Raw genomic sequence first — 18,833 nt, forward strand, 5'->3', positions numbered from 1 at the left:
ATGATACTTGTTGGGTATCAAGCTGATTCAACTAATTATCGTCTGTATGATCCCAAAACGAAAACTGTCTCAGTGTCCAGAGATTTCGTATTTTACGAGACTTTGGGTGTAAACGACGCAAATGACCAAGGAGCGACTCAATTGGAAATAAAGTTGCGTCGGAGCGAGGAGGAGAAAGAAGAATTCGTCGTCGCAGAAGAAGACGATGAAAATGAAGAGACTGCCTCCTTCGAAAGTGAGAACCAAGAAACAGCAGCGCCGAGTAACGTAAGTGTATGTATGTATGTATGTAATCTTTATTGTTCCCCTTGGGGTTACAAGGACTTCCCTTTTCCTCTTCCTTTACAATATTTTTTTTTTTTTTTTTTTACATGTTTTCTTAACCTATTCTTACCCTAATTCTTACTTCCTACCTTATCCTTACTTAATTTCTAATTGCCTGTGTCCTGTGCCATTGCCTTGCCATTCCCTTACTTTCCCTCTTATCCTTTTCTTACTTTTTATCCTTATCTTTACTTAACCTTATCCTATTTTACCTTATTCTATTCCCTAATTCGTCCTTATCCTAATCGACTTCCATTTCCCATTCATATCTCACTCTTTCATTCTCTTGTACATCCCTGATCCTTTCCAATTCTCTCATCCAGACTTCTCCCCCCCCCTCCTCACCTAGCATCTCCCTCACCACCTCCTGCCAGCTTTCCTCCCTTCTATCCCAGCCTACGCACCTTTCCCATACGTGCTCCCATGTTTCCTCCTCCCCCCCGCACACCCTACACCTTCTCTTTTCCTCTTCTTCCCAGTACCTTGCCTCCTTCATCTCGCTTCCTAACCTAAATCTTGCCACCCTTATCCACCTGCTTTCTCCCCATCCCTTTCCCAGATATCCTGGTATCCCTTCTCCTTTCACTAGCCTGTACCATCTGTTGTACCTCGATTCCCTTATATTCTCCCACCTCTCTTTTCTCTGTTCTTCCCTCTCTCTCTCCTCTATTTCCCTAAACTCCATCTCGCCCCTCTCCCTTCTCGCGACTACCTCCCTACTCTCTGCTCCCCTTTCCGCAAAGAAACTTTCCCTTTCTCTTTCCCACCTCGATCCCTGCCTCCCAGCTTCTGCCTTGTCCCTTATCTCTTCCCAGCATCTCCTAGCTAACTCGCTACCCTCCCCTCTCTCCAGCTTCCTTTCAAAATTCCATGCCCTTCTCCCTGCCCTAATCCTTAGTTTCTCCCTCTGTAGTTCCTCCCTTACTAAATATCCCGGTGTTCTCCCATCCACTCCTAATGTCCATCTCAAAAATCTATCCTGTACCGCCTCGACCGCCCTCCACTCTCTCCACCCCCATATCTCCGATGCATACTCTATTACCGTCCATACTAGCCTGTCAAATAACCAAATCCTTTTTTCCCAATCCCTCCCAAACCTTCTTTTTCCTATTCCCCATACCTGCCTCATTACTACCCCTGCCTTCCGTACTCTCTCTTTCACCTGTGCTTCCTGTCCCCCATTGCACTTTACTCTATACCCTAAATAGCTGAACTCTTTCACCTCCTCTATCCTTTTCCCTTTCCATCTCCAATCTATGTTTTTCCTTCTACCGCCTCCTTTCCTAAATCTCATAATCTTTGATTTCCCTACATTTACTGTCAGCCTTTTCCTATCCATATACCTTTCTAACTTCCTAATCATTACCTCCATTTCCTCTTCACTTTCCGCTAGTAACACCATATCATCCGCATAAGCTAACGTGCATACCCTGCCGCCGGCTAGCTCCACCCCCCCAACCCTTCTCCCTCTCCCCATTTCCTCTTCTAAGTCCGCCAGCAGCAGGTTGAACACATGCGGACTGAGCGGACATCCCTGCCTTACCCCCCTCGCTGTCCAAAACGCCTCTCCTAGCTTACCCCCGCTCCTTACTCGACTCTTTGTTTCCTTGTAAATTTCCTCTATCCTTACCCTTAGCCCTTCCCTCACCCCTCTCCTTTCCATAGTCTCCCACAGCACCTTCCTGTTCACTGAATCAAAAGCAGCTTTCAGGTCCACAAAAAACGCCACCATCTTTCCCTTATCCTTTCCCACCTGCCTATTGATTAAATAGTTAAGAATATATATATTGTCAATGGTGCCCATGCCTTTTCTGAAACCCGTTTGGTTTTGCGGTATCAAGCCCTTTTCTTCTACCTCTCTTTCTAACCTATCCGCTAATACCATCGCATACACCTTATATAGAGTTGGCATCAAAGTCACCCCCCTATACTCTTCTACCCTTTTCCCCTCCCCCTTCTTAACTATCGGCGCTATCAATCCCTCCCTCCAATCCTCTGGCCAGCCCTCCCCCACCCAAACTCTGTTACATGTTTTCCATATCCACTGCTCCATTTCTTCCCCCCCATACCTCCATACCTCGCTAACTATTCCATCCCCCCCTGGTGCCTTTCCATCCCTCAGCTTTCCTATCACCTTTTTAATCTCTTCCCTCTGCAGCTCCCCTTCCCCGTCCCCCTTCCTATTTACCGACTCCCCGCCTTCTGTTACCTTGCTTTCTACCCCGCCTAATACTCCCATGAAATACTCCCTCCACTCCTGATCTCCTATTTCTTCATTCACCCTCTTCCACTTCTTTCTTTCCCTATTAACTATCTCCCATACCTTGCTTTCTGTCCTTGCTTCCGCTGCTTCTTTTATGAATCCCTCATTTTCTTTCTTTTTCCTCTCCTCGCATAGCCTATTATATTCCCTTCTTTCCTTTCTATACGCGTCCCCTTCCCCCTCCCCCTTTCTCCATTTCCTTAGACTCTGCCTAACTTCCGCTTTTTTTCGCCTACATTCCTCGTCCCACCATCCCTTTTTCGCTTCCCTCCCCCTCCCTCCTACATCTAAGGCTCGTCTAAACTCCCTTATTCTTTTCTCTATCTCTTTCCCTACATCCACTTCTCCTATCCCCTCCCATTTGACTTCTGTTCTAAACCTCATCCTACCCTCCTCCGTCCAGTCTCCTCTATTAGTTCCCCCTACTCTTTTTCCCTTCCTTGTCCTAGCCACTGCCCCCCTCAACCACACTATTACCGGGTGATGATCCGAGTCAACCCTATCCCCAATCTCTATCCTTTTGACCCTATCCCTCACCTCGATGTCTCCTATAGCGTAGTCTATCACTGTCACCCCTGCCCCTCCTACATACGTAAATTCCCCCTCCTCATCCCCCTCTATGTTCCCGTTCATTATTGTCCATCCTGTCTCCTCTAAAAATTGCACCAGCTGCCTACCTTCCGAGTTTATTTTCCTGTCCTTTGATTTCCTACTCCTACTCTCCTCCTCTCCTTCTCCCCAGCATCCTCCCCCCTCCTGCCCTGTCCTGGCATTAAAATCACCCCCCACTAACACTTTTACCCCTCCCTCTATCTCTTCTGCCCGCTCCTTCAATTCCCCTATCTTTTCTTTTAGGTCCCCATTTACGTATATTCCTACTACTACCCATTTTTCCCCCCCTACACTTATTTTCCTTTCTATCATGCCCTCTTTTACCTCTTCCCTCCCTCCCTCCCCACTTACTATCTCCCTTCTTACCCCTGATAGCATTCCGCCTATTGCTCTTCCCTTCCTATTTTTTCGAACCGCATACTGCACTTCCCATTTATACCCTACTGGCAACTTATTTCTAATCCTTTCCCACCCCTTCTTTTCTATCCATGTCTCCATTAGAAATATTACATCCCACTCCCCTAGCCCCCTCCAGAAATCTTCATCCTTTCTCGCGAGCCCCGCCACATTCCAAAAAGCTACTTTCCACCCCTCCCTTTCTGTCTCGCCTACTCCCCTCTCTCTCCTCCTTATTTCCCTCCCCACCTGCCTCTGTCCCCCCCCACTACCCATTCCCCCGACTGCCTTTCCCTACGTACCCTTCCCTGTGCTTCTATACTTCCCTCTTGTCTTTCCTCGCTTGCTGACCTTTCCCTATCGCTTTCCCCCACTTTTCCCCTCCCCTCCCTTTGCCCCCCTTCCCTCGCTCTCCCTGTACCATCCCTAAGCACTTCTCCTATCTCATCCCACTTCCACATTTTCCCTTCTATCCAGATCTTTGCATACCCTATTCTTACTCTGTTTCCCCTTCTCTCCTCAATAGCTGCTATCTCCCTCAACTTCCATTTCATTCTTCTCTCTGCCCAGGTGAGATCCTCGTCTATTCTCTCCTCCCTCCCTTTGAGTAGGCTTTTTCTTCCCATTACCTGCCTCTTTTGCTCCCTATTTCCTAGTCTTGCTATCCATATCCCCTTTTCTCCCCCCTTTTTCGCGCCTACCTCCCACATATCCTTTACCTCAACCTCTACCCCTATCAGCTGCAAAATCTTTTTCAACTCTTCCTTTTCTCTTCCCTTCTCAAGTCTCGCTCCTCTCAATACTATATTTCCCCTTCTTTCTTCCCTTTCTTTCCTCTCTATGGCCCACTCCATCTCTTTTAATCTATCTATTGTTACCTGCGCCACTTCCGCATTTCCCTGTACCTGCCTTTCTCCCCCTCCTTCTGCACTCTTCTTTTCTAATTCTATCAGCCTCTCCTTTACCCTTTCCATCTCACCCCCTCTCCGCTCTTCTACCTCTTCTAGTCTTTTACCTAGATCCCTTATCATTTCCTTCATCTCCCCCCTCTCTACTTCCCACTGCTCTTCCCTTCTAGCCATTTCGCCTTTAATCTTTTCCACTTCTTCCCTGATCCCCCTTCCCTGCCCTTTGACCTCCTCTAGACCTATCTTTAGCTCTTCCCTAATCAACCTTAACATATCTTGTATACCCCCTCCCTCTACCTTCCCTTCCTCCCCTGTCTTACCCTCCGGCGATCGGTGCACTTTCCTGCTTTTCCCAAATACTCTTTCTCTTTCCTGCAACTCGTCTGCCTCTTCCTCCCCTTTTTCCCCTTCCTCCTCCCGCTTTCTCTTCCATAAGTCTAGCACCGTCGCCGACGATCCCAGGCTATGCCTCCTATCCCTCCCTAACGCTGCAACTGCCCCCGGCCTACCTTTCTTTTTCTCCTCCTCTTCCCTGTTCGCCCCTTCTTTTTGGCCACCCGCGTTACTCATACTCTTTCTCTCCTTCACCGCCCCCTACCTTATCTATCCGCCGCCTACCTGTCTACTCTATCCCCCTTCTTACTCCCTAGGTGTCACTGCCTATTCCTATCTTATCCGAATCGTTGCCGTCCGCCTGCTCTTTCTGCCTAACCTCAAAACTCTCCCCCTTCTTTCTTTTTCCCCCGCCCTTCCCTTCTATCCCTGCCTCCCTATTCCCTTCACCCGACCGCCCGTCTATGTCTTCCCCGCTCCTTCTCTGCCCTATTTCCTTTTCTCCTCACCTTTGCTATCCTGCTAAATTCTCTCCTTTTCTCTCGGACTCTTTCGCACACCTGTCACTCACATTCAAAACGGAAACGGAAGTCCTAGTAACGTAAGTGTTGAACCGGAAAAATTATATCGACTTCGAAATCGGGAAAGTATAAAACTTCCTAAACGATACGAGGTAGATTTTGTGGATTATCGGGTGCCGCAAAGTTTTAAGAAGGCAATGAACGGCCCCGACGGTTCAAAGTGGGCTAAAGCTATCGCGCGCGAGCTCCAAGCGCACGAGGAAAATAACACCTGGACATTAGTGAAAAGAACAAAGGCAATGAATCTAATAGATTATAAGTGGGTATTCAAGACCGTTGAAAATCAAAAAACACAGTCAAAATTTAAAGCAAGGCTGTGTGTCCGAGGTTTCCTGCAGGAGCAAGGAATAGATTACAACGAAACCTTCCCACCGGTCCACAGTGGTTCCAAATCCCGAATCGCTAGCCAAAAACCGAAAAATGAAGTTTATATTCAAGGAATTTGACCTGTGGGGTCAGGTAGAGGGGTATTTCGGGGAACCCTTTCAAGGGTCGGTAGGTTGCAGGTGTTGCATTTAGCCGTTGGGATCTTATTCGTAACACAGCGCTCGAGCTGGTATAGTCGGCCGTGCGCTACGCTAGAAAAATATCGTTGTGTTCAAAGTGATATATCTTCAAGTGGAATTGAGTTATTTTAATTCTGCAAAATGGAGTCTCTTCCTGGATGTAAGTACACTTATTATATCATTGCGATTTCTTATATTAATCATACACCGAGCAACAAAAATTGTGATCGTCTACCGTAAATTTTCGTGCTCGCTGCGGAAAAAAGTTATGTTCACATTGAGTAAAAGTTAATTCTAAATAATTATAATACTAGTTAAGTGCCACGTTATTGTATACACTCCTGAGTAATACCTCACCAAAAAATTAGGTGCACCGAGTTTCCCCTCTGGTTATGGTGAATTTTTTAATAAATGGACGCGCGAATTCAGGCACGGCGCGTGCTGGCGCGGCATGTATACTATACTGTGCGAAGTGCGCCACAGTAGGGTGCGAATTTGAGTGATTTGTTTTTCATAAATATAATTATTATTGTACCGGATTCGATTATCATTTTCATTAACAAATCATTACTGATTCTTAAAAATTTTCTATTATTGTCTAATAATACAAGATAATTACGTTTGAAAATGGCAAAAAGGACTTAATTCTTAATTTTTTTAGGACAAGTAGAGGGTCATTAGAGAAGCCTAAAACCACCAAAATCCAACAAAATTTCCTTGTGTTGGGTCCGCCATGTTGACAAACATGAAAAACAGGTAATCCTCGATATCTCGGCTCCTATTGGTCGGATTTTCGTTTTTTTTTTTTTCTGCAAATCACTAACATCTACTGCATCCACTCAACGATGTTATCTTTGCGGTGCTACATCCAAAGAAATCAACGACATCGACAACATTTTGAAGAGGAAAATAAATGAAGATCATTTACAATATGGCATATCATCACCGCACGCATGGATTCGTTTTTTCGAGTGCGTTATACATATTTCATACAGATTAGAAATTAAAAAATGGCAGGCCGATAAGAAAAGCATCGAAAATCGTAAAAAGACCATCCAAAAAGGTCTCAGGTCCAAAAAGGAATTTGAAAAATACGCTGCAGAAACAGCCCGTTCATAGGTGCTACTATATCCTTGGTATTACGGGCCGACTACTGTGCACAAACTTTTAATTCACGGCGCAAAAATAATAGGGGTTTCCATGTTGCCGATAGGACAGATGTCCGAGGAAGCCCAGGAATCTTGCAATAAATATATAAAATCATTTAGACTAGACTTTGCTAGAAAATTTAGTAGGAAACAAAATATGGAGGATGTTTTTGCGCGGCTTTTGATTGCATCTGACCCTGTTATCTCAAGTTTGCGTAAACTACCAGCGAAATCAAACAAATCATTATCGCGTGAAGCCATGGCTTTGTTGGAATCGCTAACTGCAAACAAACCAAGAGTAGTTGCAATGTCTGACTGCAGCGACTCTAGCGTCAATGACGATAGCGATTCGGATAGAAATTGGAGCCTTTAAGTTTAAGCGCCTTTACGTCATTTTATTATATGAATATAATATTTGATGTAATTTCTTAATAAATAAGTATTTGTATTCAAATTCGTATTTACATTTACATACTTTCCCAATCTACTATATCCTACACATGTACGTAATAATAAATTATTTCTATTCAAAACACCTTGGTACCAAATTCCATAAAGACTGATTCAAGTTTAAATAAAATTATCCGCCATTTTTCGGCCGGCCGTTTGTTATCTGGAAATCTGACTTCAGATTCGTGTTCAGCGACCTCAAAAACCCCCGAGCAGTAAATCTGATCGCGATTCGATAATACCACCTATATTTGGCCAGCGATTCGGGATTTGGAACCACTGTGGCGGTCGTGCGATACGACACACTTCGAGCATTTCTGGCGAAAGTGGCTTAAGATAACTTGGAATTAGTACAAGTTGACGTGTGCACTGCTTTTTTGTATGGTGAGATAGAAGAGAACGTCTATATGAAAGTCCCAGAGGGTCTGCTCATTGAAGAAGGGGAAGAAGACAGTCTCTCGGTTTACTAACAAGGAAAGTCTTTCCGCTGACATCCTTCGATTTTGATGAAATTTATACATGTTATTCTACATCAAAATCTAAGAGATACGTATTTTTTTTATCAGCGGTAAAACGTTTCTAGGGGGTGAAATTATCCTTTGAAGTTGAGACCTCCAAGGGGTACTTTTCAGGTTTCACCTATTTTCACTTGAGATAATCGAATGCACCCAAATGGATAATTACCTTAATGATAAACGATGAAAAATGCAACTGGTTTCATATCGAGGGGTTGCATAGGAAAAAAGTTATAGGGGTTGAAATTCATAAAATCGGTATAACAAAAAACTATTGCACCTATCTCGATGGATTCAATTGCACTTTGAAGAGCGAAAAAAAAGTAATACATATGGGTTTTCGCGTTTTTCTCCCAAATCAAGTTAACGGGGTGAACTACCCCTATGTATGTTTACATTTAATCTCAATAAAACGGCAGTAATTCTTTTTTTTCTTATTTCTTCTCTCAGTGATACGTTTTTTCTCTAAATTCTCAACATCTACGTATCAAACGATGGACAGATTTTTCTCGAAATTACATTGTAGTATCCGTAACGGGTAGCGTGAGCTAGCGAGGATATGAGAGAGTGTGTGTGTGTGGTCAAGAGACGAGTCAGTTGTCGCCGAGCCGTGCTGGTATCCGGCTCGAAGATTGTATGGACTAATAAAGGCGTTGGAAGAAATTAAAATCGTGTGTTCCCTAAATACCCTACAGTGGCGACGAGGATGGGATGAGTGTGTAACCGAATAAATTAATCGAAAAAACTAAACGAGCAAATTAATCGAAAAAGTAATCGAAAAGAAAATTAAGCAAAACAATAAACGGAAAAGTAAAACGTGCTGTTGCGGTGTGAAGACGACTGTATAGACTGGGAGACTATAGAAAACGCAGTGTACAGTGGAAAGACCACGTGGATTTACGCGTTAACTAAAGTTGAATTGGTAGAGATTTGCAAACGGTGGGAGGTGATTGAACAAACGAATGCGTCAATAGACGTGATCCGACAAAAACTTTCGCGGTTCGTAAAAGAACAAGGCCCGTTTCTGGAATTATTAAATAAGTTCGAAATCGTAGAAGACCTTGAAGAATGAGCCATGGCGGCCGCATCGTGGTTTGGCAATATAGAACCCTTTCGTAAAGGAGGAAATTGGAGTGCGTTTGTGCAGCAGTTAGAGGCATTTATTATGTTGAACAACATTGGGGCGGACAAGAAAGCAGCATTACTGCTAACACAGGTGTCTCAGGAAGTGTTCGCCGAGATTCCGGCGATCTGCGAGACCGAAACACCATTGTCTCTAACGTACGAGGCATTGAAAGAAAAACTCGAGAGCCATTATCAACCAAAGCCGAATCAGCAGTTACAGCGGTTCTCGTTCCGAGCACGTAAACAAGGTAGTAACGAGTCAATACGAGACTTTATGACAGCGCTGAGATCCCTGGCGTTGAAATGCCAATTCCAAACAAATGAAATAAATAGCCAGCTAAAGGATCAATTGATAACGGGGGTATATAATCAACGCGTTCGGTACGAATTATTGAAGGCATCGGCCGACGAATCTCTCGAGAACTTGCTACGGCTGGCGAAAACGGTCGAGCTCGCTGACGCAAAAGCCGCGGGTTTAGAAACTCCGAACGTTGTAAACACAGGATCGACCCCGGATAATAATACAACGGTGGCACAAGACGCAGATATACACACAATACAAACGGGACGAAACAGAACCGCGACCAATCGAGGCAGAGGGAATTTCTACGGCCAAGCGTCGCGTAGAGGATGGTCAGCCCCACGGGGCGGGGGCAGAGGAACACAACGACCTCAAAATCAACAAAGCCAAGGCGCCGGGCGTACTGCGGGAAGCGAGAGGATCTGTTTTTGCTGCGGTGGCACCAATCACATAAAAGCAAATTGCTCGCTACAAAATAAATATTGCAGCGAGTGTGGAAACCAAGGCCACATTTTCAAAATGTGCAGACGCGCCGGACGAGGTGGCCAAACTCGAAACCAAAACTACGTGGGAGATGGGGAGACAGCCGAGACACAAGAGCATTTGCGCGAAGAGTTCTCCGAGGACGAAGAGCGATTTGCGAGCGATTTTTGGCCAGTTCGAGAGAGCGGTAATGTTGAATGCGAGTTAAAAGAAAAAGTCAATCTGCAGTTTGTAACGATTAAAGTCAATAACATACCACTGAAAATGGAGATAGATTCGGGTGCGGGAGTATCGGCCATATCAAAGAATTGTTACGAAAAATGGTTTGCGGAAATACCATTAATAATATCGAAGATTTCATTGCGGACATACGATAAGCAGAAATTACCAACATTAGGGTACATTCAAGTCGAAGTAGAGAAAAACTATGTTAAAAGCAAGGAATTATTATATGTAGTTAGCGAAGGTAGCTGGCCGATAATGGGCAGAAATTGGCTGCAGGCATTTGGTATGTGGCCGCTAGTTTTTCCAAACGATCCGCGAGAACATATAAATAGTACCGTCGCCCAAACAGGTGACGATGACGTGACAAAAAGAAAACAAATAACATGTCAACTCCAAAAAGAATTTCCAGGCGTGTTCGCAGCGGGTATCGGAGCGTTCACTAAAGGCGAATTGAAATTAACGTTGATTGAGGGAGCCACGCCGAAATTTCTGCAGCCAAGAAAAATGCCCTGGGCATTGCGCGATAAAGTAGAGAATGAATTAGCCAGATTACAGCAGCTTGCAATTATATCACCAGTAGAATATTCCGATTGGGGCACGCCAATTGTGCCAGTTTTGAAGAGTAACGGTACATTACGTTTGTGCGGAGATTATAAAGTGACTTTAAATAAATATCTTGAGGTCGATCGCTGCCCCTTACCGCGAGTTGAAGAAGTTTTAGAGACATTAAGAGTTGGAAAAATATTCACAAAATTGGACCTATCAGAAGCCTACCAACAGCTACCATTAACACAAGAATCTCAAAAACTAGTGGTAATCAGTACTCATATCGGATTGTTTAAATACCACAGATTGCCGTACGGGGTAGCGACGGGACCAGGATCATTTCAAAGCGTCATGACTTCTCTATTATTAGGCATACCGGGCACGATCATTTTTATTGACGATATTCTCATTACAGCGGCAACACTAGAAATACATACAGACAGAGTGCGAGAGGTACTAAAGCGTTTAAACGAGGGAGGTTTGCGTTTAAAATTCGAAAAATGTAAATTCTTTAAAAACGAGGTGTGTTATTTGGGGTTTCGTATTAACGAAGCAGGGATTCGACCTTTAGAGGCGAAAATAAAGAGTATAAAAGATGCACCAAAGCCAAAGGACGTGTCGGAATTGAGAAGCTTTTTGGGGTCGATCAATTATTACGGTCGTTTTATTGAAAATATGGCCCAGAAATTGCGGGCTCTTTACGAATGTCTCGAGAAAGATAAATTCGAGTGGACGGAGGTCTGTGATAAAACTTTTGAAAAAATCAAACGCGAACTCGTGTCCGATAAAATCTTAGTGCACTTCGACCCCCAAAAGCAGACAGTTCTCACTTGCGATGCATCCCCGTATGGGATAAGTGCCGTGTTGGCGCACAGAGATGAGGAAGGTAACGATCGACCGATATGTTTCGCGAGCCGGACTTTAACGAGTACCGAGCGAAATTACACTCATCTGGATAAAGAAGGCCTGGCAATCATTTTTGGGGTGCGCAAATATTTCGAATATCTGTACGGACATAAATTCATATTACAAACAGATTCAGCAGCTTTAGCGCGTATATTCGATCCGAGTAAAGCGATCCCAGAGATCGCAGCAGCACGATTGCAAAGATGGGCACTATTTCTCGCGCCGTTTGAGTATACTATTAAACACATTCAAGGAAAAAAAAATTATGCAGACTGGTTAAGTAGACTACCATTGCCGAAAACAAAAGACGATGCTAAAGAATTTCCGATTTTACAGAATACGATGTATACCCATGTGAATTGCGTTAAAGACTATGATTTCGCGGCCCTCGATTGGAAGGCGGTAAGAAAATGTACACGGGAAGATGAAACTTTGAGCAAAGTAATACGATATTGTATGGATGGTTGGGAAGAAAAATCTCCGATTGACGAAAGTCTTAAAACTTTCTGGAATAAGCGCGAATCATTACCAATTGATCAAGGTTGCGTCTTATGGGGACACCGAGTGGTGATTCCAAATAAACTAAGAGAAATAGTACTTAAAGAGTTACATTACAGTCATTTTGGTGTTACAAGAATGAAAGCGCTCGCTCGATCTTTTGTGTGGTGGCCGGAGATTAATAAACAAATTGAGTCAATCACGCAGGCATGCCGCGCTTGTTTAGAAACAAGAAAATCGCTGCCGAAAATTGCTTTGACACCGTGGGCTTGGCCTACAACACCGTGGCACAGAATACATGCGGATTTCTTGGGGCCTTTTAACGGTAAAACGGTACTCGTGATAGTGGACAGCCATTCAAAATGGCCCGAAGCTATAATTATGCAATCGATGAGCGAATCTCATACGATAAAAGCGTTCGAGGAAGTGTTTGCTCGACATGGGTATCCTGCTCATTTGATTACGGACAATTATTCGACGTTCGTAGGTAAAGCGTTTCAGTCATTGCTAAAAGTAGGGGGTGTTAGACACAGTACAACGCCACCGTATGTCCGGCTACAAATGGAGCGGCGGAGAATTTTGTGGGGACTTTCAAACGCAAAGTCGCATGTATTATGGCGGACGGTTTTAATCTCCAAGAAGCAATAACTAAATTCTTATTTGATTATCGTAGCACCCCCCATGCCACCACACAAAAGACTCCAGCGAGTTTAGCACTCGGTAGAGAACTCAAAACTCGTTTTTCACGACTTCGGCCGACGCCGGTCAACGAGTGCATAGTCACCCATCAATCGCGTCAAATTCGAAATTATGCGGGGAAAAGAGAAAGTGCATTAAAAGTCGGTGATTCGGTGATGGCTCGAGAATATAAACAGGGGGGAAAAGCAGCGTGGAAACCGGGCACTGTAGAGAAAGAATTAATAGCGGGCGTCACGTATCTCATTCGCATCGACGAAAAGACAGTTTCGAAAAGACACGCAAACCAGTTGATCAAATGTGATGATTCGATTGTAGCAGAACAAAACGAGGCTGAAAAGAAACAGCAGACCTTGCTACAGCCTAGGCCCATGGTTCGTCGATCGGAGCGGTTACAAAATAAGAAGGGGGAGATGTAGTATCCGTAACGGGTAGCGTGAGCTAGCAAGGATATGAGAGAGTGTGTGTGTGTGGTCAAGAGACGAGTCAGTTGTCGCCGAGCCGTGCTGGTGTCCGGCTCGAAGATTGTATGGACTAATAAAGGCGTTGGAAGAAATTAAAATCGTGTGTTCCCTAAATACCCTACATACATTTTCATAATTGGTGAAAGTGATAGGACCAAAAGTATGCATCCAATCTTAATGGTTTCTTTTTTATTTGAAGGCAATTTGAGACTGTTCTAGTTATACTAAAAACATTCCATTTAAAATTTATTTAAATGGATCTTACCTAATTGAGCAAGGAAAATTGGAAAAATCAAATTTCATTTTCATTTTTTGTAACTTTTTACGGTATTCATACTAATCACATTCACAGTTTAAAAGAATTCACTTATTTATTTTTGCTGCCAAAAATGACAGATTGGATAACTTTTACGGATAACAATTTTTTTTATTAGTTAATATTGAATATACCACAAGGCGAATTTCAAAAATATCTATTCCTTATATTTTTCACAAAATTTTAGTAAATACTGACATATTTTCATAGTTATCGTAATCCCCCCCCCCCCCCCCCCCCTACTTGAAGGTGTTATCTGGGAGTCACCTCTGTCCAGTCTGTGACTCGCTCCCATAATTAGATTTGAAATACGACGTAGAAGCAGTGATAAAACTGCGATCGCGGAATATATTCACCACAGTCGGCTATTTTTCTTTTACACGACGAAAGAAGTCACTTACAATTCGAGACTATTTAAAACGAAATTGCAAATATTAATCAAAATGAAGATAAATTCTTTGAAAATTATTAGAATGCTTCTCGCAACTTTTGAAATTATGCATTTACCGGATTCGCCAGTAAATAACGATGAAATACAGTGGAAAGCAAACTTTGAAAATATTTTGTTGAGTGCAATGAACGAATACAGTGGTTTCCGAATGGTAGAAGAAAATTCTTTACATTTCGAAGAACCGTTTAAGGACTGGGAAATGGAAATTGTTGAAGATAAAGAATGGGCAAACGCCCTGTATGAACCAGAACTTTCGCCGGATACATGCACTCGAGCGGTTTCGTATTTAGCCAAGCGGGAGGGTTAATAACCTGGTCAAGTCAACGGCAAAAGATAGGATATGTGGCGGCAACAGCGGCAGCAAGAGAAGCAATATGGCTTCGTAAACTCTTGGAGGAAATCGGATGTCGGCAGAGCGAAACGACATTGCTATTTACAGATAATCAAAGCGCGTTAAAATTGGCAAAAAATCCGGAGTTCCATAAGAGGACGAAGGCTATTGAGATACGCTATCACTTCTTGCGCGAAAAAGATGCGAGTCGCGAAATTGTTGTTGAGTACGTGCCTACCAATCGACAAAAAAGTGATATACTTACCAAAGCACTGCCGCGACAACAGTTCAAGGATTTGTGTGATACTTTAGGATTAAAATCATTAAAAGAGTTTTCTAACCGGGAAAGTGTTGAATAAAGGTTGTCAAACTTTTTTTAAAGAAGTGCGCTCTTACGCGAGCGCACACATGATTGGGCGACATATGTGCGAACTAATGTCACGGATAGAAGCGTGAGAGTAGCCGAGAGATGTGTGATCTCCCGTTTACTCGTTAGTCTTAAGAAGAACGTTATTCAGAGCAGTCAAAGAATAAACGAATATTTCATTATTATATTTTCCACTGATAAATACGTGTGCATTTCTATTGCTCCCGAATATTCAATCCTCCTACAGAACTGAGCAAATTTAACAAATAGTGCATCTTTTCATCCTTGGACGTCACCCAACGATATTGAATTTATATATTATCAACACGGCCACGAACATTAAACTCAAAAATACTGACAATGAGTGGGTTTCCATCTCTGTAATCGAATTTTTCTACCGCTTCGGATAACACGGATCCCTCAAAACAAAGTCTTGCAAACCTACAAGAAAGATTAATAAAAGAAGAGAGGAAAATCTCAAAAGTCTAGAGGCGTGCATTAATGTCATCCGAACACTAGGTGTTACAATTGCAATGGCAGAAGTCGTTTGAGTCGTCACTGAGAGCGACCACGACGCGACGCCGCGACGCCCGCATGGCAAATATGAGCAAAACTTGAATAAAAGTCATGGTGATTCAACATCAACAAGAAGCTATTCTACAAATCTTAACGTAAATTTTGCGCTGTCTAACGCGTTCATAGCTACGCTCCAGGAATACAAAAAGGTAGAGGATAATGTTATTGGACGGGTTGCGCCTAACATTAATTGAACGAAAACCACAACTCATCCCATAGATTTGCCGGAAAAATGCGATACTTAGGACGGTTGAATGAGTCGAACACTGAATATGAATAAAATATCACTTACCTTACGTTGGTTTGGTAATACGGGCTGTGGACGGCAGTTCGTGCTCAGCGGGCAGTTGAAGATTGTCTTTTTTGTTTATTTATTAAGTTTATTGAATAAATTTTATTAAGGCCAGATTTAGGGTAGCACAGAAAAAAATAATGTTTATTGTAATTTTTAAGGTATATCAATAAGTGTTTGGACAAGTACGAGATTTTCTATAATTAATATGGCCGAGCAAAGCTGAAAAGTAGTGTTCTCTTTGAACTCAAAATCTGAAGCAGATGTCTTCTAGAATGTAAGGCATGAAGTTCTCAAGTTCTAAAGTGACGTGATGAAAAAATGAAATCTGTTGAAAGGGGTTCTCTCCTAGAATTTTGAGGTTCCCTACTATTTAAGAAGGCGGGAACCGATCAGAAAAAAATTAAATATATTTATCGTTCTTGATTGATGAATATATAAAAAACGGAAAATCCCCTTGATTGGTTCTCCACGGTTTCCGGAAGATGGAACCAATCAGGGAAAAGAGAAGATATTTAGTGAATTCTAATTTGTTAATATTTTGCGTGCCCCGGGGCCCAGGGTAGTGGGACTGTTATGCCCACTATCGCTCTACTCACGGGTGCATGTAAGAACCCCTCGTCCCTTGTTTATGCTTACTAACGAATCTATGCTATTGTTGCAGTATTCTATATACGTGCCACTTTTATGGGTGGTTTATTGCCCTGTATGTGCGCGCCAGATGTCTAATCCTTGAAAATACCTTCCAGTATTTTCGGGCATTTATTTTAGTATTTAGAAAACAATCAAAGGAATCCCTGTGGCATTCACATACAGGCGGCTTACTTAGGTTTAAGAAAAGGAAAGAAAAGAACGAACCATGCAAGCTGTAAGAGTCGATAAAAATAGAATTAAATAAAATAGGCAGGACAGAGATGGCTTCTTGCGGTTTCAAATATTATTTTATTTCGAGCAGTATATAATAAATATCTCGAATCGTCCATACAGCACGGGGTCTGGCGTCGAACTGTCTTCTTATTAATTATTTCTGGATTCGTGCTCCGAATTCGCGGTATACGGTAAACACATTTCGATACCAATATATTTTGTTGTGATTATTAGGCGAGCGTCGTAACGGTTATTCCGACGCTCCAAAGCGGTTAATGAGAAATGGAATAAAATCGTATGATGATTATTATTTAGAGAAAAATGCTTAATATCTAGAGGCAGAAGGCATCGAGGATGTAACACCAAACTCTTGGACATCAAATGGGTCTTCAAATTAAAAACAGACTCATCCAGAAATGTGAGTCGTTTCTAGACAAGATTATTTGCTCGAGGTTTTATGCAGTGTCATGGCATAGACTACATTGACACATACGCACCAGTGGTTAAATATGAGCCAATCGGTATCCTGCTGCCTTAGCAGCAAATAGAGACTTGGAGATGATATAGTTCAACATCAAAACAGCTTTCTTATATATCGAATTGGAAGACGAGCTTTATATCAAAATCCCAGAAGGACTCCAAGTTTCAGATGCCGCTACCGAAGCTTGTAGATTGAGAAAAGCTCTCTACGGACTGAAGCAGGCTTCAAAGTTTTGGAACGATAAATGCAGTGCTTTCTTGAACAAGTTTTGTTTTACGAAATATAGATCAAAATAATCTGTATTTACAAAATCAAGTAACAGTGAACCCACTATGTATCTGGTCTTAATGGTAGATGATGGTATGATATTTGGTGAAAGTATCAGTGAGATACAAAGTGGTATAAAAGTTATGTGTGATGAATTTGAAGCAAAGGTAGGTAATGCTGATCTATTTGTAGGCATTCAAATTGTAAAAGATAGGCAAGACAGTCTATTTTTATACGTCAAGAAAATTATTGTAAAAGAGTGATTAAAATATTTGAAATGGATGATGCTAGTCCTACAGATACGTCAGCTAAGCCTGGTTTGAATTTATCAGAAAAGAATGTGAGCGAAGGTATTAACTACCCGTATAGAAAAGCTATTGGTTCTCTGATGTACCTCGCTACTATGTCTTGGCCTGATATAGCCTACATCGTAAATATTCGAAGTAGATTTGTCAATGACTTTGGTTCTGTATATGTTAAGTGCCTTTCCAAGGTTTCGAAAGTGAATGTTTTTTTTTTATTTTGAAACACCCTAATGCACAAGTTATTATTCTGTAGATGCACGTATATTTTGTACCATAGTTTTTCAATACTAGTTATGATTACATTATATACGTATAGAAGAATGTATATTAAATTATAAACATACTTATGTAAAAAATATTTCACCAAGAATTCAAAAATTATTGATATCACAGAAAGTGTATAACATATTGTCCTTCAATCCCAAGTTATTGTTTCATTAAACATAAAAGAACCTCACTAAAAATATCCAAATTATTGACATCACAAAAAGTATTCTGTTATTATATATTCACAGTTAGCATCAGAAGTTGTGTAAGAGTGAAAGGACCTCACATAAGACATTTCGAATTTGTTTCATATATAATTTACCAGTATTCTTTTTAATTAATACATTACCCTAGAAAATTGGCAGATATGTCCGAGGTATCATACTGCATGTTGACATACTGCATATACTGCAGCGTTTTCAGAAAAAGAACGACATAGTTTTACTAAACATAGGTAAATTATTGGAAAAATCAGTGCATACATATGAATGTAAGATAAGTGTGGGACCTTTGGAATTAACTTTTTTTACATAATCGACGTGTGTATCTCGATAAATATTCATTGTTTCTGCAATTGAAGAACAATAAAAATTTTTTTCAAACAAAGTATGTTTAAAATGGGTTACAGTTGGGATCAGTTCAAAAGACTGTAGTTACCCCGCACATACATAGCAATTTATTAGCTAAATCTTTGAAATAACCATATTTGTTGTTGGATGAGAGTTTGACATACTCGAATCTCGCACGCTTGTGAGCGCCATTGACAGAGAGGCGTCAGTGCGAGAAAAAATACGAGAGGAGCGCTGGTGTGCCTAGTCAAGTACAAGAGGTACACAGAGAGAGTCTGTTCCGTTTTTGATGTAACACGTGGAAAAGAACACGTACGTTTATTTTTTTTCAATTAATAAAAAGTTGTTTATCGTATCGAATCTACCTGCAGTGAGACAATTAATATTACCCACTTCCTACTGCTAAAAATAACAAAATTTATTTTTAAACCTCAAAGTTCAATATAATTTAAGGCTGTCAGAAA

The 18,833-nt window shown here is 41.9% G+C and overlaps 1 protein-coding gene across 7 annotated transcripts in view; it reads left to right on the top strand.

Moving 5' to 3' along the window:
* Window positions 1–18,833, top strand: part of LOC124218731 (Na[+]-dependent inorganic phosphate cotransporter) — an 80,537-nt gene that overhangs the window by 24,334 nt on the left and 37,370 nt on the right. For 3 of the 7 annotated variants that reach the window (XM_069137452.1, XM_069137454.1, XM_069137460.1), the window contains exon 1: window positions 178–267. The exons of 3 other annotated variants lie outside the window; for them this stretch is intronic. In XM_069137452.1, coding sequence (XP_068993553.1) covers window positions 206–267 — 62 coding nt within the window. In that variant the 5' untranslated portion in view covers window positions 178–205. Of the gene's footprint in view, window positions 1–177; window positions 268–18,623; window positions 18,682–18,833 lie in introns of those variants that run through there. One more of the 7 variants, XM_046625525.2, reaches the window with a different exon arrangement.

The sequence above is a fragment of the Neodiprion pinetum genome, chromosome 1, assembly GCF_021155775.2.
Source record: "Neodiprion pinetum isolate iyNeoPine1 chromosome 1, iyNeoPine1.2, whole genome shotgun sequence".
NCBI classification, from domain to species: Eukaryota; Metazoa; Arthropoda; class Insecta; order Hymenoptera; family Diprionidae; genus Neodiprion; species Neodiprion pinetum.